Genomic DNA, 26,386 nt, shown 5'->3' with positions numbered 1-26,386 from the left:
GAGATGGTGAGTCATATCCTTAACAACACCAACCCCAGGGTTGCAGGCTGTTTGAGAGGAACAGTGGAACAACTGGTTGAAGTGGGTTCAGTGGTGGAAAAAGACTGCATGGGAGTTAAGGATTATTGACAGAGGGTCGACAGTCAGAAAGGGAGAGAAAAGACTCATAAGAGACCAACCGAAATTAACGTGTACTGAATACAGGTAACAATAACACCCATTGCACAACCGCAGACTCTAAGTTCCCTTCTGATAGTACCGGTAACGATAAGGGGCCAAGAGGTGAAGGTGTACTGGATACAGGGAGCACGTACACCCTAATGCAGGAAAATCTGTGGAGACAGTTAGGGGGTAAAACGAATGCTGACCATCTAGTCCCCCTTCAACGGTTCATTATGGTGAACGGGAAGGTACATCAAGCTTTCAATAAGAGAACCATTTGTTACAACTGGCATGAGAAAGTATGTGGGGTGGAGACATATATTATGAAGGATGCTCATCTGGTATTTCCCTTGATCACAGGCTTGGATTTCCTCAGAGCCACGGAAGCTATCGTGGATGTAGGCCAAGGGAGATATGGGCTGAAAGTGGGCAAAGGTTATGTGTATCACTCGTTTATAACGGCTACCATAAATCCAGGAAGGACCCAGTTCCGCTACAGTGAGTCTTTATTACGCCTTACCTTCAACTTGGCAGCCATCTCTCACTTCGCCGGTCGCTGAAGTTACTCCCAACTGGGACTCCGACAACCAGGAGGAGTTGCGGAAGCTGATCGAGACCTGGCCTCATACCACATCCAAGCTGCTTGGGAAAACATCTGTAGAACAACACAAGATCCTCTTGTGTGATGAAATGCCCGTGAAATCTAGGGCTTACAGAGTTTCTCCATTTAAGAAAAAAATAATAGACGAGCATGTCAAACAAATGCTAAGTGACAACATTATTGAACAGTACATTGGACTTGCAGTCAGGTTATTGGCAAGTGGAAATGGACGAGGCAAGTAAGAGTAAAACTGCCTTTATCACTACCCAAGGGCTCTACCAATTTCGCTCTATGCCTTATGGTCTCAGGAATGCTACAGCCACTTTCCAGAGGCTGATGGAGAAGATGCTAGCAGAATTGAGGGGGAAGATTTGCTTTGTATATATTGATGACATTATAATTTTTTCACGGACATTAAAGAACATGTACAATATCTGAACACCATTATACACAGACTGAACCAGGCTTCACTTACTCTCAACATGAAGAAGTGTCACTTCTTTAAATGTCAACTAAAATTCCTGGGACACATGGTGTTGGAGAAAGGAGTAGAAGTGGATCCGGAGAAGACCCAGGGGGTGGCGGATTATCCTCCTCCTAAAGATCTTAAAGCACTCCAACGCTTCTTGGGATTGGCAGGTTGGTACCACAAGTTCATACCTCGCTTTATGGACATCACGGCTCCTTTAAACCATTTAAAGAAGAAAGGGGTAAAATGGGAATGGACTCCGGAGTGCCAGTTCAGTCTGGAAACTATCAAGCGGAGATTGCAAGATCCACCTGTCTTAATGCAACCGGACCTTAGTCAACCCTTTCAGGTACACAACGATGCCAGTGAGGTTGGACTAGGGGCCATTATATCCCAACTTACACCTGAGGGGGAAAGGGTAATAGCCTATGCATCAAGAACATTGAGAGGACCAGAGTTAAACTATTCTACATCTGAAAAAGAGTGTTTAGCTGTGGTTTGGGCAGTGGAAAAATGGAGACATTATCTGGAAGGAAGGCCTTTTGATATTTATAGTGATCATTCTGCTTTAACGTGGGCTTTTAATTGCCCCAAGACCTCGTCACGGTTAACCAGGTGGATGCTGAGACTGCAACAGTTCACTTTCCGGGTACATTATCGTAAAGGATGTCTTAATTTAGGTCCAGATGCTTTGTCTAGAGCTTACGAGCCGTTGGGGAGTGATAGTGTGCCCTGTATGACCATAAAATCATCCAAATGTGGATCAGACATACCTCACACTCTAGAAGAAATCTCGCAGGCCCAAATTCAAGACAAGGCCATAGCTCTCCTGTGGGGATCCCACCAAACCCGTAAGGCTCAAGATCAACAGATCACCTTCAAAGAACACCAGGGGGTTGTATACCGGTGGATACCTGTCAAGAGTACTGGAGTAAGATTCCAGCTGGTAGTGCCTCAGGAGATGATACCAGGTTTTTTGCATTACTTCCATGATAACCCGTTAGGAGGACATCTGGGTCGACTAAAAACTTTGTTGCGGCTATTGGAAGTAGCATGGTGGTCATCTGTCTGTAAAGACGTATGGCAATACATCAAGGGTTGTGAGATCTGTCAAAAATACAAACATGACAATACGAAACTGAGCGGATTCCTACAGCATACCCAAGTTCATGAACCGGGACATACTTTAGGGATGGATTTCATGGGATTGTTTCCGCTGAGTAAAAAACAAAACACATACCTTCTGGTGATTGTTGACTATTTCACGAAGTGGGTAGAGCTGTTCCCTTTGCGAGATAGTAAGACCTGGAAAATAGTTAAAATTCTTAGAGAGGAAATCTTCACCAGATGGGGAGTGCCGAAGTACCTGGTGTCTGACAGGGGAGCACAATTCACATCCAAAGTGCTATCGGAACTATGCAGGTCTCCAGCATCCAGAAACTCACCACCAGCTATCACCCACAAACCAACCTAACTGAAAGAGTTAACAAGACTGTAAAAACCATGATTGCATCCTATGTAGGACAATATCATCAGACGTGGGATCAGTGGTTACCGAAGCTAAGGTTCGCCATGAATACAGCTCACCAAGAGACCACCGGTAGAGCTCCAGCTGAGTTAATGCTGGGTCGTCAGCTTCATGGACCTCTGGAGTTGATCCTTAGACCCCCCATGCCTGACCAAGCTGCATATACTCTAGTCGAACGTCAAAACAACATGGCAGAGGAGGTAAAACTTAGAGTAGGGGTACAACAAACCAGACAAGCTAGGTATTATAATGCCCGACGGAAGGATGCACAATTCAAGGCAGGAGATCTAGTCTGGATTAGGACTCACCCTCTTTTGTCAGCCTCCAGAAGATTTTCTGCCAAGCTAGCACCCAAGTGGGAGGGTCCAGCTTAAGTAATAAAAAGAATGGGTCCAATAAATTACACTGTGAGTTGGGGCATTCCACTTAAAACAGACAATGTAAATGTGGTGAACTTAAAACGCTGGTACGGATGGTCTCCTCCTATGCTGAAGCCTGGGGGGGGGGATCTATGTAGCATGGACACATAAAGGTTAGTGTCATTTAACTAAATATGTTGTGCCACTTTTTGTATTACCTTGTCGGCTTTCCTCTGTACACTGTATATGCCTCTACTATTGTGTATTGGGAACCTCATTATTGTTCACGCAAGATCTGCGCGTGACTTCTCATCATGTGGGTTTCACCTGGGAAACAGGAAATGACTATGAGTTTGGCCATATCAGGAACCGGTATGCCAGTCCTAGAAAAAAACGTCTTCTCATTCACAAACCTGACGATGTGGATGTGGATTATTATCGCTGATCCTCCTGGGAGTATTTCAGTGGGCTCGCTGCCAGGATTACTTTGTTCGGAGGACTTAGGACAGTTTTCTACTTCATTGATCACGCTCTCGGACCTGACATTGCTACCGGTGAGGCTGATCCTAACATTGTATATACATGCTGGAATATAAGACAGTTCGAGAACAAGCGCGCACGCACACACACACGTAATCAAAGCTGTCAGTATTATCTCTGTGGTTTATGGGTTTGTTATTTATGTTATGTGAAATTGTTAATACATGGAGGTTGTTTGCTAAACTAATCTAATGATATTTGTGATCTCTTGCAAGTGGACTAGACAATGGGAACAGGCGTTCCAATATATATTGGACACTCAGTTGTTTAAATAGCAGCGGAGTGTTACACATTATCGCATTTCTATATTTCAAATCCATTAAAGGATTATTAGGCAGCATTAATTAGGTCAACCAGAACCGGGGACACTTCCCATAATATCCGATGTACTTGCTACATCATAAAAAGAATGTCATCTACGCTAATATTACTCACATTCATTCTTATTCTGAGGTAACCGTAGCCATACAGATCCAGTCCATATCCAGACCAGATGGTGGATCAGCACCTAGAGATGACCTCTACAGCCCTGATCGTCAGCGGAGACCATGTCAACTAGATGAACCCCAGAGACAGATCCCTAGTGAAAACCTTGTCACCTCGATGACAAACTATTTTCCTGTATGATACTGTAAAACTGCTTTGACACAATTAGTATTGTATAAAGCACTATATAAATAAAGGTGACAATGTTTTCTATAAGCGATTTTCTGAAAGACAGCAGTACAGTCATGAACTGTTGTGTGATTTGTGAGGTGCTGATGACAATATGGTTTGTGGGCATTTCCTGTTGGAGAAGATATAAAAGCAGAGCCACGGCTAATTTCAACAGAGATTTGTTTTCAGGTCTGTTCAAATGGAACTTCTAGACGGCATGAGGGAAATTGTTGCTTTTTTCCTTTTAATCCAGTGGTCAACTTCAGACAACAGTTCTCTCGGTATAGTAAGTAACCTGTCATCTCATAGCAGAAATATTTGATATAAATCATTTGATCAGAGTTTAATTAAACAATTGCTCTCTTTTGATATTTACAGGTTGCCACATGCAACAATGTTGGTAAGTGTTAAAGTACATCTTTCCTTCTTTCTTTTTTTTCTATTTCTTCTTCTTATTTATTTATTTGTATGTATTTATTTTTTAGAGCATACAGTACACAAAGAATGGTTTGAAAACCACAAATCTAACCCTTCACCTTTACATGAGCTGTCTGCAGAGCTGAGTGAATCTCAAACCTCTATCATTATAAGATGGTCCATCAATATTGATAGTAAGTGACATCACAGTAATTGATTTTATTTATTTTTTTAGTTCTGTGTGATTTTGACTCTTTTCTGAGTTTATTCAGTCATACACATGAACCCGTTTTTTTTTTTTTTTTTTCTCCCTGTGTGATTAAATGTCTTTTTGGAATTCATAAGAAATAGTCATTGATGTAATTATGAGAAACTAAGATTAACTTCATGTGCAATATTATGTACATCATCAATATGTACCCATATTAAATACAAAGTGAAACTAATTTTAATAAAAGTTTCTAAAAAATAAAAAAAACATGCAAAATTAGTACAAAAACTTATCTGTAATAAACCAATGTTTCATAATTAAAGACAGAATTAAAAAAAAAATAATGATATAAATATAAAATAAAATAATTATGCTACATGAAATTAGAACAAGTACAATAAATATTACAATAATAATTAGCACCACAGAATCATAGAAAAACCATCAAAATGTAATACTTTGTTATCATTTTAAAACACATTTGATGAAAGAGTGACTCGTCAGTTGTGTTTTGTGTATTTAAAAGTTTTGTATATTCTCATTTTATTTATTTATTTAATTAATTGGCACAAGATGGTTTTGTTAGTAGAAAGCAATAATTGTTGAAATATTTTTTATGCACATCAGATTGACATCAATTAGAGATATCGCGTTACAGAATGTTTCATCATTTAGGGTTTTTCATTATCAGCTAATTGTAGGATGTCTGGTAGAATTTTGTGAAAAACAAGACTTGAGTTATCATTGGTCTTGTGACAGAGGCAGTTTTGATGAGGGAGGAAGTGCTGCTTATTCTTTTCAAGATAACAACTGACGTCTGGTTTGAAATGAGCTGTCTGATTGATGTGATGCTGAGTGCCATCAGATGCTGCTTCATGATTCAGAAGCATCATCCTAAACGTCCCAGCAGGGCCATCACGGCACTGTTTTCAGAAAAATGTTCATGTGGTAAAAATGTGTCTATTATTCTCATATGGCTGGAATGATGTGTAACACTTTACAAAGCAGTTTTGTCTGTGTTTAATCAAACAGTTAAATTACACAGTAAATTACTATACGCTGAAAAGTAACGTGATTAAAAACTGCAGAATCATGAAAAATGCTTCTCGCAAACAGAAAAGAGAAAAACCTGATCAGACAGAAATTCCAGCTGATCACATTAGTTTCATTTTGCTGACGTGATACAGATAAGATCACACACACCGCATCACAAATATCACTACATGGCTTCAGCAGATGGTTTGCAGTTAAGCTGAAGTTTGTTTTTCTGGTATCGGACAGTGGCCATCTTGCATTAGCACTTTTAATGATGTGTATATGTTGTTTGTATTGCATCATGGGAGCAGGTAAAAGCCAGTGTGAATGACAAAGGCTGTAAATTTATGAGGCTATAAATTACAAATTTTAATAGTGTATATTTTGAAGGTTGTAGATAGTATGTGTCCATTTGAACATTGTCGTCTTAGGCAGCATTCGCAGTCTCGTTGGCACATGGATAATACTTTCTGAAGAGTCTGACTCACGTTACAGATGTCAGTACCAGCCTCCATTTACCTCCGAGCGAATCAACCTCACTGGTCAAGAACAGGTAAAGAAAGGACAGAAATGGTGAACTGAACTTCTAGCCATCAGTGCCTTTACTACAACATCACAGTCGAAGAGCACTGAGCCTCACAGACAAGGCTACACTGTAAAACAATCTGTAAAAATACAGTAAAAATGTGAACAAGTTTATAGAATAACCTCTTCTTTTTTTGACAGTTTAAAACTGTTGAACAAAACAAACAAACTAGTAAATCCACCAACAGCCATGTTTAGCATAACCACACTGCTACTGAACTGTTTTGATCCTTTAACCATCATAATAACTCGGGTGGTGATGATAAAGCCACATATTGAATTAGAGCTCATCACAACAAGCTTTTCCACAACTAATATATTCAAGCTGCACATTGTCATGGCAACACACCTGGCACTAAAATAATAATGAATTAAACATTAATTTAACAACACAAAATGTAACATAAACCTTAATGTACATATAACTGATAAGAAAAACCTAAGAAGAAAGATAGTTATTTCAACAACTCAAATGTGTCACTTCTGGGAATGTCTATATATATATATATATATATATATATATATATATATATATATATATATATATATATATATATATATATATATATATCGTCAATGACTTGTTCTTTTTTTCTTCTTCCAAAAACTGTACATTCATCAGTATTTTACTGTACAATCACACTTGCCCTGTTAGCACTACAACAGTTTTACACCATGTATAGTAAGGGAAAGTACTGTTAACCAAGTTGTTTGTTTGTTGGTTTGTTTTACAGCGTAACTGATTCTGTGTCCTAATCTTTTTCTTCTCTTCATTGACAGTTATGGTTCAGTTTCACTGTGCCAAATGTATCTGCTTGTCCATCAACCAGTTATTACATATTTGCCTATAATATTCCAACACCGACTGATGGAGCGAATGAAGAATATGGAAAGATGACCCAAATAGGTTAGATTTATTTGCTCTTATAGCCACTCCTTTTATCTTCTCTTTTCTATGTGGCGAGACTTTTGATGGTTTGATCTGTCTTATTAGAGACAGACAGGAATGTCACCAAATCTATGAGCTGCCACCCATTGTGTTTAAAGTTTCATTTGAGATCTACAGGCACTTCCTGAAATATTATATGCAAATGCCATGATGAGTTGGCCTCAAGTCTGCAATATTCTGTGATATATCTCCTCGTTCATTATTCCCTATTTAGTGAATGTCATATAGTCCATTTCATTCAGTTAATAGACTCACGCATTCACTCTCAAACCTACTGGTAATTTAGTGTCTCCGGTTCACCTATACTGCATATCTCTGGTTTGTGGGGAAAACAGGAGCTCCACAGAGTCAACATGTAAACTCACTTCTAAATGTGTTATGTGCATTATGAATGCGAATCATAATCACAACCTTCACTGTGGTTTCAGACATCAAAATGTCTGAAATAGTGCACTTTATATGGGAATGGGGCATTTCAGACACAGCTCTGATGTCAAGGTAAGCTTGTGATCGAGGTGAAAAGGCATCAAATGATGAAGGTGAAAACTGCATCTGGTTACTAAAATAACAGCAGCACACATGATTTGAGGCATCTTTCACACAATGAGGTTTAATACTTAGTGCTAGTTCAGTGTTTTGGTGACTGACTATTCTTCTGTTTGATTGACTTGCTAGATGAAGTTCAGTGGAATGCTGACATTTATTCAGTGCTTCATGGAGATAAAATAGTGGTGACCTTCAATACGAGCCTCATGGCGGACAGACACACCATCGTACTGACAAACAGCACATATCTACCGTTAAGAACTGTTGGAGGGAAAGGGGTATGTTTCTCCTCAACATCTCATTTCATGCTAAAACTAATTCAAAGGACAAATCAACAGTTCATCCAGCTGGAAAATATGTCAAACGTCAAGCTTAGCATCACATCAGGTCAAGTCAGTCAAGCTTGACTCTCAGCTGATCCACATGGGCTTAAAGGGATACTCAGCCCCAAAATGAAAATTTTGTCATTAATCACTTACCCCCATGTTGTTCCAAACCCGTAAAAGCTTTGCTTGTCTTCAGAACATAATTTAAGATATTTTGGATGAAAACCGGGAGGCCTGTGACTGTCACATGGGAGTATGTGATTAATGACAAAATTTTAATTTTGGGGTGGAGTATTAGTCTAACTATTAAGTCTCACCCAACACATTTTTTTTTTTAAATCTACAATTTTAACTTGTGATGAAATGTAAAATCTAAGAGGTTACGTTTTGATTTCAGCCTACAGTAAATGCAGCCATTGAGTACTATATATATTTTTGAGATTTTTATACCATCATATGTCACCAAAGTCACCACATTATAAGATTTAAACTTTTTACTGAAGTACAAGGAATTTTAAATATAACGTATAAATAAAGCGCCAAAAAATGGCATAAATTGAGAATCTTTATTTTATGGAAGATAGTGATATGGCCAAATTTTTCCACTGAGGAGCAATTAAGGGCTGCTATCCGAAGGATGCTTGAGGGTTAACAAGATAATTATTCTGTTTTAATGACATAACGTTATTATGAGAAAAGATGTTGTTTAACGAGAAAAATTAGTCATTTTAATGACATAGCATCTTGTTTTACAACATAATTGAGTGGAAAAATGTGTGGCAGCAATGCGTCACCATAAAAACACATTTAAATAAATTTAATAAATTTACTTGTGTATATTGTATACACTGCACTGGCAGATTATTTTCACTTGTTTTAAGTATAAACAAAGTAATAAAAAAATGAAAAGCAAGTGGGAAAAAGTCTGTACAGTCATTTTTTTTCTTTTTCATATTTGTTTCTTTGTCTTGCAGGAATGCAAAGTAGAAAAATGTGAAGTGAAACTAGATTACATGGAATACATGGGTCCCTGTGAAGACCTTACGATATGGGTAACTATAAAATAAGACCTCACCTTTACCTGAATGATGTCTGTACTGTACAACATATAGCCTCAAAGTAATACATGCTTTATTAGAATGCATGCAGGGTTATTCAGTCAAGGAAAACCTGGACATTTAACAGAAACATCATGGAAATTTTTTTTAGTGGCTAGAAATTGATAGATGTTAAATAGTAATTTATATTATTAATTATTATGAATTAGAGAACACTCTTCAGTCTTCACTATTAACTAGTTGCTTATCAGCATGCATATTACTAGCATACTTGCTGTTTATTAGTATTTATAAACCACATAAATAATGCATGAAAATATTCTAGATCAACCTAAACATAACCACTACGACAACTTACTGGCAATAAGCAGCAAATTAGGAGTTTATAGAAGGATAGAGGTGGAAAGTAACTAATTACAAATATCTTCTTGAGTACATTTTTAATTTTTTGTCCTACTTTCTTGAGTATAATTAAATGGTGGTACTTTTACCTGAGTTGAATGAAACTAAAGTATTCAACTTCACTACATTTATTTTTCACCAAAAGTACAAAGTACCAAAAAAAAAAAAAAAAAAAAAGAAGGCGTTGATGGAGAGGAGCGTGTCGGCATTTGACAGGCACTTTTCAGACTCCTGGGGTGGAGCCCTGTACTTCAGTCAATAACAGACAAGTCTGACTCTTGTATGCAAAACCAATCAAAACTTCCAGTTCAGCTGCAGGGGCGGGCCATCCAAACCACTCATGCTTTTACTGTCAATCACCTGCGTTGTCCTTTTGAATCAGCATCATTAGGGTTTCAGTATTTAAGTGAATGGGAACTATGCTCTGATTTTAAATCGTAATTTTGTCAGTTCCTGAAATGGGCCATAGCCTTGATATTACACAGCCGTATAAGTAAATAGAAACTGGTTGATAGAAGGACCCAGTTGTTGCATGAATGGAGCAAGAACAATGTAAGTGTCTAAATTACATGCACATAGTTCAGTTGAATTGTAAAAATCGCCCTCTTTAACAGTGCAGTTAAACTAAATGTACAAAGCTAAAATAACGTTAACAACAACACTGAAATAAGAGCGCATGCATTTTATGTGCATCTGGCTGATAGATCAACCAATGATTTATCTGTCAATCAGATGCATTTAAAATCACTTTTTCTGTGTGCCTGCTTTAGTTGTGTGAGCACATGGGCATATAAACAAGGTAGTCTATGTATGACCTGAAGATTTATTCATATCCAGAACAAGAGAATGAAAACATTATCCAGTGCTAAACACTCTCATGCAGTCCATGTTTCGTTCAGTCGTGCTCCTGGACAGACAAAACTTTGTCTTCCTTTTTTTTTTTTTTGACAACTTTATTCTTCCCAGTTCAAAGTTGGAGTTAATATTTACACGCGAGAATTTCTCTACACACACACACAATCAACAGTTCACGTTCATCTGACATCTGTTTACATCTGACCTCTCGGCAGCAAAGTCAGTCAGCATAATATAACAAAATAAAACTCAGATGTAATTTCGATATATTCCCCTTATAAAACTAAAATCCACATCTGGTTCAAAAATGTAAATTGCAACATTCTCCTATCGTGCAACACCCTCCCCCACTAAAAAAAATATGTTGTTAAACATTTCCCCCTTAATCATATTTAACAATGGCAACAATCTAACTCCCGATGAAAAGTGAGTTCACAAATAAGTTTTTTTTCCCTTATACATTATAGAGTAATTGGGCTATACTATCTCTCCGTACTTCTTTTCCTTAGCATCAGTATATCATAGCATCAACACAAGGCTAAAAGTCCATAGTCCATTAGTGTTAAAAGGTGCATAATCCACAGAAGTATTGGTGGGCCCCCAAATCTTCATATAGGTTACTTATAAATTTGTGTTTCTGTGGTTTTTTTCTTTTCTTTTCAACCACTAGCAATGATAGAAAGGATACATGAACAATGAGCCCGTATAGAGGTCATGGCCTTGTTCCTGGAGACCACTTCACTCCGACAGGGGAGATCTTCAACTGCTGAAACGTTGGCTTGCCTAAATGGTCATAGGTGTAGACACAGGCTAAATCTCTTGGGCCTGTCCTTCCCTGTCTCAGCCTCACTTTGCTCATCCTCAGATTCAGTGGCTGGGGCTTCCACCTCTCTTTCCACATTCTGTCCCTCGTCAATGTTCTCTTCTCCAAGGGGTTCCACTGGTAACATCATCTCCCCAGTCACATGTTTAGATGTTTCCATTCTTGGGCGGAACTCCTCTGCTTCGACATTGAGGGGTTGATTGACAAGTTTATTTGTTGTCCACAGGTGATATTCTTCTTCACTAGAACTATCTGGATCTGTCAGGTCATTACCACAGCTGCGTTTATAATTCCTACGTACTATCTGTTCTATTTTACTTCTTTTGCTTTTCTTCTCCAGGTTGGGTTCATGAATGTCTGGCTCTTCGACCAGGTAAGGACATGGCAGTAGTAAGTTACGATGCAACACACGTCTTCTCCCTGTTCCTTGCAATGGTTCTACCACATACACGGGACTCTCAGCACCTTTTCGTTCTTTGACCACATGATTTGCATCCTCCACGTAGCTACGCAATTTACCCGGACTACCTCTGGGGATGAGGTTCCTCACCAAGACATGGTCACCTGGCTCAAGAGCAGAACTCCAGGCCCGTTGATTGTAATTTTTCTGTCCTCTCCTCCACTTTTCTTTAGATTTTGCATTGCAATAGCATAAGCTTCTTGCATGACATCCCTCCACTTTTCTGCATAGCCAGTGGGTGACTGGTTACGTTTATTGCCTTGCTTCGGAAACATCAGATCTGCAGGTAGTGTTGGCTCACGACCAAAGAGAAGGAAATATGGAGGAAATCCCGTAGCTTTGTGCACAGTGGAGTTATATGCATGTACCACCTTATTCAAGTGTTCCTTCCATCTTGACTTCTGAGACTACCCCAGAGTGCGCAACATACCCAGCAGCATTCTGTTGAAGCACTTTGCAGGATTAGCTTGTGGGTGATATGGGGAGTTGCGTGAATGATGGATACCACAGTAGTCTTGAAGCTTGCAGAACAGGGTATTTTCAAACTCCTTCCCCTGGTCGTGGTGGATCTTGGATGGGAAACCAAAGTGCATAATAAAATCATCAAAGAGCTTTCTGGCCGCAGTTTTCCCAGACTTATTTTTTTGTAGCATATGCCTGTGCATATTTTGTGAAATGATCCACACAAAATACTACCACTACCAATATGTACTCCTCTCCTCCCTTACACTTGTCCAAGTGTAAGTAGTCAATAGAGACCATTTCAAAGGGTGCAGAGGTCTCAATTCTTTGGATAGGAGTCCTGTTAGGTTTTTTCCTCTTCATATAGTGGCACATCTGAGTAACATGGTGTTCCATTTCTTGTCTCATCTTAGGCCAGAAGAAGTGTTCCCTAGCAAGGGCCACCATTCTTTCTGCACCTAAGTGTCCCATTTCCTCATGTAAGTGCCTGTAGACAAGAGGCTTTAAGGATTCAGGAACGACCGACTGGTTTCTTGTCACTGTCTCCCTTCTGAGAATGCCATCCCCATCGATCTGCAGAAGGGGCCACTCCCTGAGAAGCTGTGTAACGGCTCCATCCTCTGCCACTTTGTCTTTATGTTTCAAGTATACATGTGTTCTTTTCAGAGCCAGAACTCTACTAATGGCTACGTCTGCATTTTGAGCGAGTCTGATGTCTTCTGCTACAAGAGGCTAAATTGATTCTGAGATGCTATACTCCCCTGGCAATACATCTGCATAACCGGTGATGGCAGAAATCAAATTAACTTCTCCTGTTTGATTTCTCTCCAGAGCTTTCCCAATACATTCAATAGCCTCCAGTTGGCATTCCTCTGTGCATTCTCGCATGATTTCGTCAATGGGCTTCGACCTTCGTGACAATAAATCCGCATCTTGGTTTGCTGTTCCCAGTCTGTATTTTAGTGTGAATCTATAATCCGCCAACTCTGACACCCAGCGGTGTCCGGTTGCGTTAAGCTTCGCCGACTTGGTGACATATGTCAGAGGATTATTATCGCTATATACCGTAAAGGTGCATGGAACAGATAATCGCGAAAGCGTTCCGTTATGGCCCATTTTAGTGCCAGAAATTCTAATCTTCCTGAGTGTAGCTTATAGTTGCATTCTGCTGCTCTCAATGTCCGCGACTCATAAACTATCACTCTTAGGACACCTTTCTGACGCTGGTACAGAACTGCACCAATGCCCTCTTCTGATGCATCTACATGAAGGCTGAACAGTTCCTCCAGGTCTGGGTATGCCATCACTGGTGGATTTGTCAGCTGATCCAAGATTTTGTTCACTATCTCCTGAATGGGTCACTGTCCACTGAATTGGGTGGGAAGGTGGCAGCTAAACAGACATTTGGCCAGTCCCTTTTTTCTTTTGGCTTTGCTTCAGTTCAGACTTGGGTTTGGCTAAGAGTTCATAAAGGGGTCTAGCCACCCTAGAGAAGTCTGGTATATAAGTTCTGTAATAACTGAGTAAACCCATCAGCTTTCTCACTTCTCGCACAGTGGTTGGAGACACATGCTTCAGTTCTTGGACTGCTTCCACCTCTTTGGGATTCATTTTGTATCCCTCAGCAGAGACTATCCGTCCGACATAACAGACTTCACCTTTGAAGAAATCACATTTCTTTGGCCTTAGTTTTATTCCACACTCTCTTTGCCGCTGCAGAACTTGCCTCACATTCTGGACATGCTGATCAAAGCTGGGGCTAAACACCAAGACATCATCCAAATACCAAATACGGGACACAGATTTCATCTTGGAGGTCTCCCAGGCATCCCTCCATGTAGCGTTGAAAAGAGGCTGGGGCATAACTCAGCCCAAATGGGATCCTTACCCATCCGTACAACCCCCACGGCATGATGAATGCGGTGCAGGGTCTGCTTTTCTCGCTCATGAAGCCCTGGTGGTAAACCTTCCCCTGATTCAACACCGTGAACCAGGAGTTACCTCCCAAGTTTTCCAGGATCTCCTGTATTCTCGGAATTGGATGACGGTCTGGCAGCGTCTTCTCGTTTAATAGCCTGTAGTCTATACATAGACGATGTAGCGTGAACCAGACAAATTAAAGATTCGATCGGGAGCCTGGTTGAAACATGAGCCGAATTCCACAGAAAGGCAGGATGTTGTAAATCAACTTCTAGCACCACAGTCTGATAACCAACCAACTCTTTCACAGAACAGCTTTCAACATTAACACCATTAGAACAATTATTGACAATTTCAATTCGAAGAAGAGATTGTCTAATTTGGGGCAAGTAATCGAAGAAATGGACAGTCTGACCCTCAAATGTAAAGCCATGAAAGTAAACAAGATCGTTGGATTGACTTCCCCCCACCTAGCAAAAACCAGACTGAAATTCCTAAGGAGACCTGTTAAACCCTCTGGTGTTCACAGGACATATCCTTTCTCCCCAGAATGGCACAGAGAATGCCTTCCAATGCATATATGCACCAAAATGAACTCAAAAAAGACTTCTAAATGGATATCAGTCCATTGCTTAACTCCATATAATTTATGTAACTGACACATTTGATTTTAATGTTTCTAATCACTTATTGTGTATGTCTTTTTAAATAACTCTTGAATAGCTTAAGGGATCATATTCATGTTTAGTATGTGTGTGTTCGAATATTCTTGCCTGGAACGTTTCTGACCATCAGTTATTTGTCAAATGTATCATATTCTTGTTATAGGAATCATGTCCAAATTACACCCTGCAAGAGCGGGAAAATTCGGACCACGAGCTTGATAAGATAACATATGATTTATGAATGGGTGGGACAAACATCGGAACACCCTGAGAAAAGACAATATCTAATTGGTCAAGACAACAATTGAGGTGTGGCCAAAATGCCAGTTTAAATACTCAGGACACCATCAAATTTTGCTTTTAGCGTTTAGCTTTCGTTTAGCTTTTGCTATCAGTCATGCCGGCTTTTAGCCTGCTCCTAGCTTTAGCTTTTAGCTTTAGCTTTTAGTCATGCTTTGTCATCACTTTTAGCGTTTTTCGAGCGCCGTTCCAGCGTGCTTCGGCCTGCACGCCTGCTGCTACTTAGCCACGATGAGAAGAAACCACCACCTAGTCTCGTCAAACTTTACTTCTTTTCTTTTCCGTTTGAGAGTTTCGTGTTCTGAGTTAAGTTTTGTAACGCCGTGTCTCCGAGTCTGACCTCGCGTGGCCGTCTGAAACTACAACCAGCCCACAACTCTGCATCTTCAGCCAACGCCCAACCACGGGCTTCCCAAGACGTCACTTCAACGACTACTGAACTTCCAGCCAATCAGCAACTTCGGGAAACCCCCTTTTCAGCAACAACAAAGGAAACCCCATTAAACAGGCAACGCAAGTAACCTCCAGACTCACATCTGTACTGGTGTTATCTAATATAATTTTAACCTCATTGAGGAACTCAGTGCGAGGGTTAATTAAGTAATTAAATGGTTGTTCATGTCTATGCAATTTCACGTATTGCTGTAAACTTGGGATTTCACATTTTCATTCTCTTAAACTCACTCTTTCCTAACGTTCTATCCTCCTGCAACTTGTGTGAATGTGTGAGTGCGTGTGCTTATGTGTTAGATTAGTTTATATGTCTTAGATTTATCTAATAAAGCCTTATTTATATTGAAAAGAGAAGTATCTTGTGTTTTGTGCTCACAAGTTAATGTCTTAAACTGCCGATCTTGTTACTGTGCTAATTAATAGTGTTTTCACTATACTTTGGATATTAATATCAAGCGCAGATTTGATGTTAAACGGCTCGTTCAGTGAATCGCTGGCCGTTTCAGTGATCAGCCATGAAACAGGTGATTCTGTTCAAATTCCCTTTAAAATCTTAAATGTTTCCCTAAGAACCAAAAAAACACTACAAAAAAAAAACAAAGACTCCCATCTCTCTTCCTGACACATACGACAGGTGAGGAATATGAAGAACAGGACTTCTGGATCCAACCACGGTTAAGTAGATCCTGAATGTGTGTTTTCACTTCTTGGTAGAGATGCTTAGGAATTTTCTGTACAGGTACATTGACTTTTAACTTGCCATCTCCAAATCTCTAATGTATCCTGCATCCCAATCATCCTTTGCAAAGACATCACAGTCCTCTCTGAGCATCTGCCGTACCTTTTCTCGCTGGTCATCTGGCAAATGGTTCAGATCCACAGGTGGACCTCAGGGCTCAGCTTGTGGCCCAAGACTGGGTTGCTGCACGGGTGAGGTGACAATGTTGTCTGACATCCTTAAGCTCTGATCCTCAGTAGGCTTTGTCTGCAGTGGGTAGACAGCATCCACATTGTGCAACCAGCCAAGGATAGAGCGACTGCCCAGTGTGATATCATTATCTGTTACATTTTCCACAGAGACCTCAATTTTACCCTCATCATCTGCAGGTACATCGATTAACTGTTCTCTGACCACTAGGCCTGTTGGCCAGGGTGCTTCATAGCTCAGTTCCAACACTGCAGGTGACGCACTTAGCACCCTCTTATTCAGTCAACTCCAATGCTCTGCCATCACTTTGTTCTTGGGTATGGTCACTGGCTGTCTGCCTACTCTGACTGTATGGGGTTGAGCTTCAGGCTTCTGTTTCTTTAAAACAGATAGAACAGCCCTTGCAGTTTTGTGTGCCACCTCCATTGCTGAGCACAGCCTCTTTACCATGTAACCCGAGCGTGTGCAGTCTCCAGATAGATCATTTGTCAGCACTAATTCTTCAACCACACTGAACCCTATTATAGGCCGATCAATGTCACTGCTGGCAACCAGGATAGGAACCAGCACAGGTTTGTCACTCATCCCAGCTACCGCATCCTTGCACAAAGTGAATTCAATCTCCATCCACCCTTCATACGGAATATCTGTTCCATTTGCAGCTGAGAGTTCCAATGCTCCTTCTTCAAGCAACTCCTTCACAGGTCGCACCTCAATGTCTGGCATGTACTTTTTTTTCCCAGTTCGTTCCCACTATTGATACCTGCGAAACCCGTGTCCCACAGTATTGTGGTGTCAACTCCTCCCAAAGAAGCTCTTACTAGACACCTTTTCCCTACCAACTTGGCTGTCTGTCGCTGCTTGCCAGTGAGTGGAGTATTTACGCTAAACAGATCCGCTTTTTCCATGTCTTCTGCATGATAGAGTCAGATATCAATTTTGTTTTTGCTGACGGGGGCATTTTTCTTCCAACAACCCAAAGCCCAATGTTCGGTGCTACCACACTTATAACAGTGATCACACCTTCCCTAACCCTAAGACAACTGACTCATCTGACACCGTTTACTGTTTGGGGTTTTTGGCTGTGGTCTGTACTTCCTATCTGGCTGTTCACTCATTCTCACTGGTTGAGGCTGGGTTGTTTGCTGAAGGCTTGCTATTTGAGTGGTGAGATTCTGAATGGCCTCGCATATAGCTTTATTGCCCTGATCAACCTTTTCCATCAGCGTGTCACGTTTGTTCTTACTGTCTGGTTTGTGTGCTTGGAGCTCTTTATCCACATCTTCATTTTCCTCAGTAATCCCGGCAACTCTGATCATTCTTGCTTTTGATGTAGATCATAACTTATTCTTTCGTTCTGTCTCCAGATTGTATGCCATCGTCACTTTCTCCAGAAGAACCTCGTCCTTGACTTCCGGGTCTCGTAAGTATGGCTTCACATCCGCATGGATGGTATCGTCATGGAGACCAGTGAGTACTCTTTGGAGGAACTGATTTTGTAATGTTAAATCAACCCTGCTTTTGAGGTAACTTTTCAGTTTTGTTCCTGGAGCAATGGCTTGAATTACAGCTTCAACTACTTCTCCGTCATCATATCCGTTTTTCAACTCCCTCTGAATTTGTCTTTACAAACTAGTGTACGCCAATTCATCCTTCTGATTTGGTTCCCCTATTTGTCCTATTATTTTAAGATCTCTTCTGTACAGTGGATGAACAAAGGCTACACTTTGATTCGCAACAGATGCTGCTTCCATTGCATTTGCAGCAGAAACATTCTCTCTTTGTTCATTTAAGTTACTGGGTGTCATACCGACTTCGTCCCATCTTTTGAAGCGGTGCTTCACCATCATCATTTTTCTCTTTTAGTTCATCAATTTTATAATTTAGTTGCAGTAACACAGACAAGCCTACATCCTCTTGTGACGTTACTTCTTCTCCTTCTACACACTGGAGAATACGCTTCCTCAGCTTACGTGGTAAGTCTCTTTCACTCCTATTCACAGTTAAGCTCAGTGCTGCGCATATATTATTAAACTCCGATGCTGACACTGTTAACAACTTTTCTTCTATCTCCGCAACAGCATTTTCCCACTCAGATGACATCTGCGGTGTTGTAGACATGACATAAAGGTTTTACCTTCACAACTTGTGTGTAGCACTGCAGTATTGACAAAGTGGAAACACCAAGTGGAAACACCAAGTTCATGTTGCACTACTGGACAGACAAAACTTTGTCTTCCTTTTTTTTTTGGACAACTCTATTCTTCCCAGTTCAAAGTTGTAGTTAATATTTCCATGCAAGAATTTCTCTCTACACACACACAATCAACAGTTGACGTTCGCTCTCCTCTCTCGTTCGCTGATGACATCACTCTTCTGTTTACCTCTGACCTCTCGGCAGCAAAAAAAACAACTCAGATGTAATTTCAATATATTCCCCTTATAAAACTAAAATTCACATCTAGTTCAAAAATGTAAATTGCAACATTCTCCTAGTGTGCAACATCTGTGCATGGTAACACATATTTAGACATTTTCTCAGTCAGTAGTTTTGTTTTCCAATACAAATATCTAAACATATATCTGGTAAATCAGAAACCTCACAAAATGTTACTGAAAACAAAAATTTTACTAACACTGGTCTGTTTTTATACAATGGCAGATAAAGCCTCACTTTAAAGACTGTCAGGATAAAAGTGAATGGAAGGATCAAAAAGTGAACTGTACTAGTGAGTATCCTGTAACTCATCTTCTCGTTCACTTGCTTCTCTGTTCAGAACAATTCTGTGCTTACTCTCGGGGTGTTTTATTCCAGACAGATCTGCTTTGGACATTGGTGTTGGATGTATGATGGCGCTTCTCTTCGTGCTTCTCTGTTGCTGCATCATGTGTAAGTGAAAAGAAAGGATTTAAAACTTGCTTTCAAAATTGTAACACCTCTACACACAGGGATGTGGTCAGTAATAGTTGAAATATGAGATATTATGGATACATCTCCAGTGGCCTGTTTCAGAGTAGGCTTAGAGTTAACACACAGTTTAGACGATTTCTGTCAACTCAGGGTTTGATCCGGAGCTAATGATCTCTGGAGCTTGAGCACATGAAATTGTAACATCTACAGCGAACAGCCAAAAATGAGCAGCAGATTTTACTCTGATCACTCTCTCAGGTCAAACCTTCCGCTGGATTCGTGGCATGAGGCGCGCTGCGTCCGTGCGCGTGCTGCTCGTGTACCCTGCAGTAGACAGTGTGTTTCAGCGCTCTGTGATGCTGTTGGCTGAAAGTCTGCAGAGTCGTGGTGGAATACACGTCGTCATCGACATGTGGGAGAGAGGAAGTTTAGCAGAACAAGGGCCACTTCGCTGGCTCAACACACAGGCCGACCTCTCCGAGAGAGTCCTCCTCATCTCACCACCTCAGTGCACACACACGGGTAACAACATTTGTGTTTCATGCCAGCACCAGTGCATTGGGGTCACACTCAAGAATCTGTGCGCACTTTTTTTTAAGAACTCTTATATTCGCCACCTCAGGTCTATTAATCTACTGCGCAAGATATCTCTTAAATCAGTGCTTCTCACACCTGTCCTGGAGGACCCCCAGCCCTGCGCATCCCTTGTCTAACATGATTCAACTCAGTTCATTAGCAGAGACTGCAAGACCTGTATTGGGTGTCTGATAATGGAGACATCCAAAATGTGCAGTGCTGGGGGTCCCCGGGACAGGTTTGAAAACCCCTGTCCTAAACCATACTAGATGCTGATGGCACCTTTTGTTTTGTGCAAAAAAATCTGAATAATTCTTTCTGTCTCATTCTTTCATCATGAAATAAGTCTGAAATCCTGGTCTGATGTCATCGAGAGTTCTTGTTGTAGTAATACATCTTTTGCATGGTCTATTTTTATACTAGAAAATACATTCAGACAGTAAAAGTATATTTTCTACATTTCAATTAAATTTCAGTTTTTATCTTTTACAGTTCTAAAACACTCATTAAAATGTGATTAAAGATATGGTTGAAATAACAATGAAAAACTACCTTCTTTCTATAGTCCACTTTATCAGTAAACTGTTAGGTTAGGGTTAGTAGAATAAGTTCACATGTATTTGCAGAGTTACTTTTAGTCACTAGAATGTATGTTTGTTATATATATATATTTTTTTTATTATTATTATTATTCTTTTTTTTTCATATAATTTTCTTTGCAGACAACCTTAAATCCAAACTAGTTCCTGGCATGCGAGATGACACAGTTTCAGCTTCTGCCAGCAATCTTTTTGCCCTGGCCCTCAACCTCGTTACCAGTGCTGCCCATGACCCACACGGCCGGGACAAGTTCTGGGTCATCAACCTGGGGCATGATGAGAAGAGTGTGCAGACTGAGCTCAGAGGCTGCAGGATGTTCGTTCTGCCAAGAGACTTGAAGAAGCTCCATCGGCAGCTGTTGAGTGGAGCGGTCCAGAGCCCAGCGCTGCCGAGGTGCTTCTACTGCAAAAACACCCTGGAGCAGCTAGAAGTAAATACAGACCCCCCATCTAATGAAAAGTGTGTCAGCCTGGCTGAATCCAACGAAGAGGCCAAAAATCATTATCTCTTGTCTTTGTGACTTTGTGTTTATTTTTCATCACGTTTATCCTAAAAGAAATGTAGCCAGACCACTGATCTATATATGACTGGATCGCTTATCACGTTCTAAACTGCCAACAGGCAGTTAAGCCACCAGAAGTGTTCGATCCGCCATCTTACTAATCCCTACAGACAGAGAGCACCATTGAGTCACATGCAAACCGATTTGCATGCAAACCGATTTGAAGCAAATCAGTCAAACGGGATTAGTTTCCCTTTCGAAAAGGAACTCCACACTGCATCCTCTAGAGGGCACTAGGGGAACGTCTTTAGCGTGACCGGTGTCTGAAGCATGAATGAAAAAACGACAATGAACTTGACATTGGCAGGCGGCAGCCTATGACGTATTCATGAAGCGAGCTCTTGTGGGTATAAAAGAGCACCTGTGGAAAACGTCATCCTCTTCTTTGCTTTCAAGCCTTGTGTACGGAATGGCATGCATCCCCTGGCTGCCGAGGCCAGGGGATTGTAGGCAGGACATGGAATGAATCTGTCGAGGAGTGCTTTCTCTACCAGAATTCCTTTATGTTTTTATTTATTTTACAGAATAGGAACTGTGTATAATGTGGAATGTCTACTTTATTGATGAAGGAGGCTCCTGACTTGGTGTAATAGCAAGTTTTTAAAGTTGTTAGGCTCTTGTTTGAGCCTCCTCTGAGCCTCCTCATCCTCTCAGCCCAGGTATGTGTATTTAGGTTAGCATGGTTTCTGCTATGCTGAGCACTCTGCTCCCTAGTATTTTTGTTTTGCAGTTATTTCAGGTTGTGAGGCTCTCTGTGAGCCTCCCTGATCAGCTGTTCTTGAGACTGGTAGCTCCCCTCTCTTTGAGGGTCACTAGGCTGAGATCACAGTTCTTAGTGCTCTCTCAATAGAGCTCTGTGGCTGTTAGGTTGTTAGGCTCTTGTTGGCCTCCTTGATAAGCCACTCTTCAGGTCGAGCTTTCGAGTACTCCCCTCACCTGAGGGCCTTCGTACCGATTACAACACTTAGAAGCATGGTTAGTACTCCTAGCTTAGTACTCTAGCTTTTGAGTCGTTATGCAGTGTACTCCGGTTCCTAGAGCTCTGCTTAGAACGTACTATTAGTATGTAGGCTCTATCATGAGCCTTACTAACTATGTCTAGCGTTGAGTGTTGTCAGGTCTCCTCTTGTTTTAGAGAGTCATTATGCTGAGACCACCACTCTTAGAGTTTCAGACTCTGGTGGGTGAGTTGGTCTATGACGATTGGTGAGCCTGCCCATAAAGCCAAGGGTTTAGCTAGCAGGGATGCTGTTCCTTGAATCTTGACTTGGGGAAACTCATCAGACAATCATCCCTCAGCATGGTGGTGTTGGTATACCGTTCCCCTAGCACCCTCTAGAGGACGCAGCATGGAGTTCCCTTTCGAAAGCGAACATCTCAGGTTACGCATGTAACCATGGTTCCCTGAGAATAAGGAACGAAGATGCTGCATCCCATTGCCATGCTTCGGCCATTCCTGCCTGCATCTCCTTCAGACAAAGAAGTGGATGACGTTTTCCACAGGTGCTCTTTTATACCCGCAAGAGCTCGCTTATTGAGTACGTCATAGGCTGCCACCTGCCAATGTCAAGTTCATTGTTGTTTTTTCATTCATGCTTCAGACACCGGTCATGGTGAAGGTGTTCCCCTAGCGCCCTCTAGAGGACGCAGTTCTCGTTCCCTATTTTCATGGAAACATGGTTACATGCGTAACCTGATACTTTTATGTTATATGTAAGTTAATTCATTTTTACTTCAGATGTTATTTGCAATGATTATGGTCTTTTTGGGCAGGATAAGCGATATATTTAAACTGTTTAGGTGGGTGTGTCTGCTGCGCGCTGCTGACACATGTAACTTATCCAACACAAAATATAGCCTATTTCTTTATGTACGTAATTATTCAGGAATTATTAAACATGAACCTATTATATCAGAAATTGATTTGAATATACAATGAATAATACAATAGCCTATGTATATTGCTCTATACTGAAATGAAAAGCTTAACTTGAAATGAAGCTTTATGTCTGTACTGTATGTCGTCAGTTATTTCTCTGTATAAATTATGATGTGTATATTTTTAATGTCCTGATTGAGCAACATCTATTTCAGACTCTCCAAGATCATGCAAATATGTTTACTAACATTACTGTTTTCATGTAAAATGTTGTATGCTAAATTAATAATTTAACCACTATTTAAATCAACTGCTTCAAAATGAATGCTGTTAACAAAATCATTGTTGAAACATTTGCAGTTAGCGCCTACTGTACGAATAAAAACTCCATAACAAAATTATATAAATGCGAATAAAGGTATACGTGTATACAAAGCATAAATCTTTCTTCAGATTTCAGAATGAGCACTTTGTCATTTGTTATATATATGTTGAGGTTGTGTCCCCCTCATATTTATAACATTCACAATATTCTCACCACTAAAAAAAACATATATTTAAAAAAATTAGGAAAAACCACACACTATAAAAAAATAACCCTTTACATGCCTAGGGTGCATTGTAAGAATGTACGCAGATACTTCAGATTTAAAAATGCTGACTTGTTAGGTGATGTTTTCTCCTGATGATTTCCTATTAATTCAATGGAATGTATGGGAATACTAGGGATTACTAATATGGCGGCGCAGCAGCTTCACTTTCATGATGTCATGAGCAATCCAGTTCTCTATTATAGATCAGTGAGCCAGACCTTCATTCCGTCAGGCTTCAGTTCAAGCTCTTCTTCAGCACACCTGCCTGTTATTTTCAAGTGTTCATGAAATCTGCCCTTATTTGTACTCTGAGCTGGTTTATCTGGTTTGCAGTGTCCTGTTTACAGTTCGTGTGTTGCATTTGCTTAGTGTGATGCGTGCACTCTGACCACTTGAACTTGCATATGATCTCCTGCACATGTAGTGACTGAAGGCATAACTGATCCATCTCTTCATGGTTTAATAAAGCAAAGCATTTAATTTCTTCAGATGTGCCTATGGAAGCATTCTTATGGAATGGAGGATCCTAATGATGGTCTGCTAACTCCTGTAAAACATCACATACGGCTCACAGCCGCCTCCCACTGTAGACTAAAGTTCAGGCCGCTAACCTCAAAACCTCTGCTTTGAGCAAACACTGTTTGATTTGTTTGTTACAAATGAACAGCTGAATTCAACCCGGTTCTGGATTCACTTACATGTACAAATCTGACATGCATTTCTTCTGAAGCAACTTAAACAGGGACAGTGTTTGAGAGAGTTACTTTTGCATTACAATATTGTGTTACTTAGTAATGCATTATTATTTCTGCGTTACTTTCTCTAATCTGGGATGGGCTTGCTTGTTAGTCTTTAATATTAAAAAGTTCTATTTCTGGCAAATTTAAGTCATTTTTGCCCATTAGTATGGTTGACTCGGATCATTGAAGGTTAGCAGCAAAGATATTGGTTAATAAAATGGATGTTCACATTTATTCTAGATCTACGGTAACGATGTTCACACAGAGCACACAACACCTCTGCACTCGCTCCTGATTTTTCTCAGCATTTGGACAAGAGAGCTATCAGTCAATACATGAGAAAATTAAGTAACTCGCTTTACTTATTTGAAAAAGTAAATCAGATATTTTCTTGTACATTAAAAAGTAATGCATTACTTTACTAGTTACTTGAAAAAGTAATCTGATTACATTTACTTGTAATGCATTACCCCCAACACTGCTCTGTGTCCATTTCATCAGCAGCAAAACAATGTTAAATCAACAAACAGACTTTTGAATGAATGTCTCTGAGGATTAACTCCATTTGGGAGCAGCGCTGGCGGTGAACTGACTTCCTGTTTGGTGCTGTATGTGCCAGCGTGAACACTAATATAAGAGAGTGTTTGACCATGGTTGAATAAATGAAACAAACTTTGTACTATCCATCTAACATTCAGAGAAAATGAGTAGATTATGAACATTTACAAATTACTTATTAAACTATCTGCATTTATTACTTTATGGGATGTTACTACACCAATGTTGCTCAGCCAATCAGCTTCCAGGACCAGAACTACTGTATAAAACTTTAAATAGCTACTTTAAAGATAAAGAACAACTTATAATAAGTAACTTTTAAATATTACTTTTCTAAGAAACAATTTACATCAACTGTTACAGTTTTTTTTTCTTCTTCTTCTTCTTTCCTGGTTAGAGTGGAGAAAACTGAAAATGATACAAAAATGCTTTTTACAAAAAACAGCAATTTTTTGTTATTATTATTATCCTAAACAAATTATTTACAAGATGATCGTTCAACATTTACATTGTTAAAGGGATACCCCACCCCAAAATGAAAATTGTCAATCACTTACCCCCATGCTGTTCCAAACCCGTAAAAGCTTTGTTCCTCTTTGGAACACAATTTAAGATATTTTGGATAAAAACAGGGAGGCTTGAGACTGTCCCATAGACTGTCAAATAAATAACAGTGTCAAGGTCCAGGAAAGTATGAAAAGCATCATCAGAATACTCCATCTGCCATCAGTGATTCAACCGTAACATTATGAAGCGACGAGAATACTTTTTGTACATGAAGAAAACAAAAATAACGACTTTATTCAACAATTCCTCTCCTCTGTGTGTCTCCAAATCAGCGTAGCGCCATTTTTGCAAAATGTGAGCAGTAGGCAGATGGCGCACATTCTTCTGTGTCAGCTGCGTTGCGCTGTTGTCTTTAAAAACAAAAGCATAAATACATGTAAAAAACATATCCTTGTGGCGCAGCTGATACAGGGGAGCATATGGCGCCTGTGTACAGCTCAGAATTGCCAAAATGGCACTACGCTGATTTGGAGAGACACAGAGGAGAGGAATTGTATTGTAGACTATTCAGTTTATGGGACAGTCTCAAGCCTCCCTGTTTTCATCCAAAATATCTTAAATTGTGTTCCGAAGATGAATGCTTTTACGGGTTTGGAACGACATGGGGGAGTAAGTGAATAATGACAATTTTCATTTTGGGATGGAGTATCCCTTTAATAGCATCATACTGCCAGAATGACATCCCCAAA

General features: G+C 40.1%; 1 protein-coding gene across 1 annotated transcript; it reads left to right on the top strand.

The window, feature by feature from the left end:
• The first annotated feature begins 3,584 nt into the window (after positions 1-3,584).
• On the top strand, positions 3,585-21,534 carry LOC109069869 (interleukin-17 receptor B-like). Its single transcript, XM_042762935.1, has 11 exons — positions 3,585-4,602; positions 4,695-4,716; positions 4,802-4,927; positions 6,411-6,532; positions 7,345-7,471; positions 8,189-8,337; positions 9,360-9,437; positions 19,374-19,440; positions 19,527-19,601; positions 19,881-20,144; positions 20,921-21,534. Exons 1-11 carry the CDS (start codon positions 4,516-4,518, stop codon positions 21,316-21,318), a joined length of 1,515 nt encoding a protein of 504 aa, XP_042618869.1. The 5' UTR covers positions 3,585-4,515; the 3' UTR covers positions 21,319-21,534.
• The last annotated feature ends 4,852 nt before the right edge of the window (positions 21,535-26,386 follow it).

Source organism: Cyprinus carpio, chromosome A8 (assembly GCF_018340385.1).
Source record: "Cyprinus carpio isolate SPL01 chromosome A8, ASM1834038v1, whole genome shotgun sequence".
Lineage (NCBI taxonomy): Eukaryota > Metazoa > Chordata > Actinopteri > Cypriniformes > Cyprinidae > Cyprinus > Cyprinus carpio.
The sequence above is the reverse complement of the archived record's forward strand: the minus strand, read 5'-3'. Positions and strand labels throughout refer to the sequence as shown.

What these genes read in the sequence shown, in the direction of transcription:
- LOC109069869 (XM_042762935.1), top strand. Translation starts at nt 4,516, where the DNA reads ATGGAACTTCTAGACGGCATGAGGGAAATTGTTGCTTTTTTCCTTTTA. An exon ending in ACCTCACTGGTCAAGAACAG is followed by an intron (nt 6,533 to 7,344) that starts GTAAAGAAAGGA and finishes CTTCATTGACAG; the next exon opens with TTATGGTTCAGTTTCACTGT. An exon ending in TCAAAAAGTGAACTGTACTA is followed by an intron (nt 19,441 to 19,526) that starts GTGAGTATCCTG and finishes GTTTTATTCCAG; the next exon opens with ACAGATCTGCTTTGGACATT.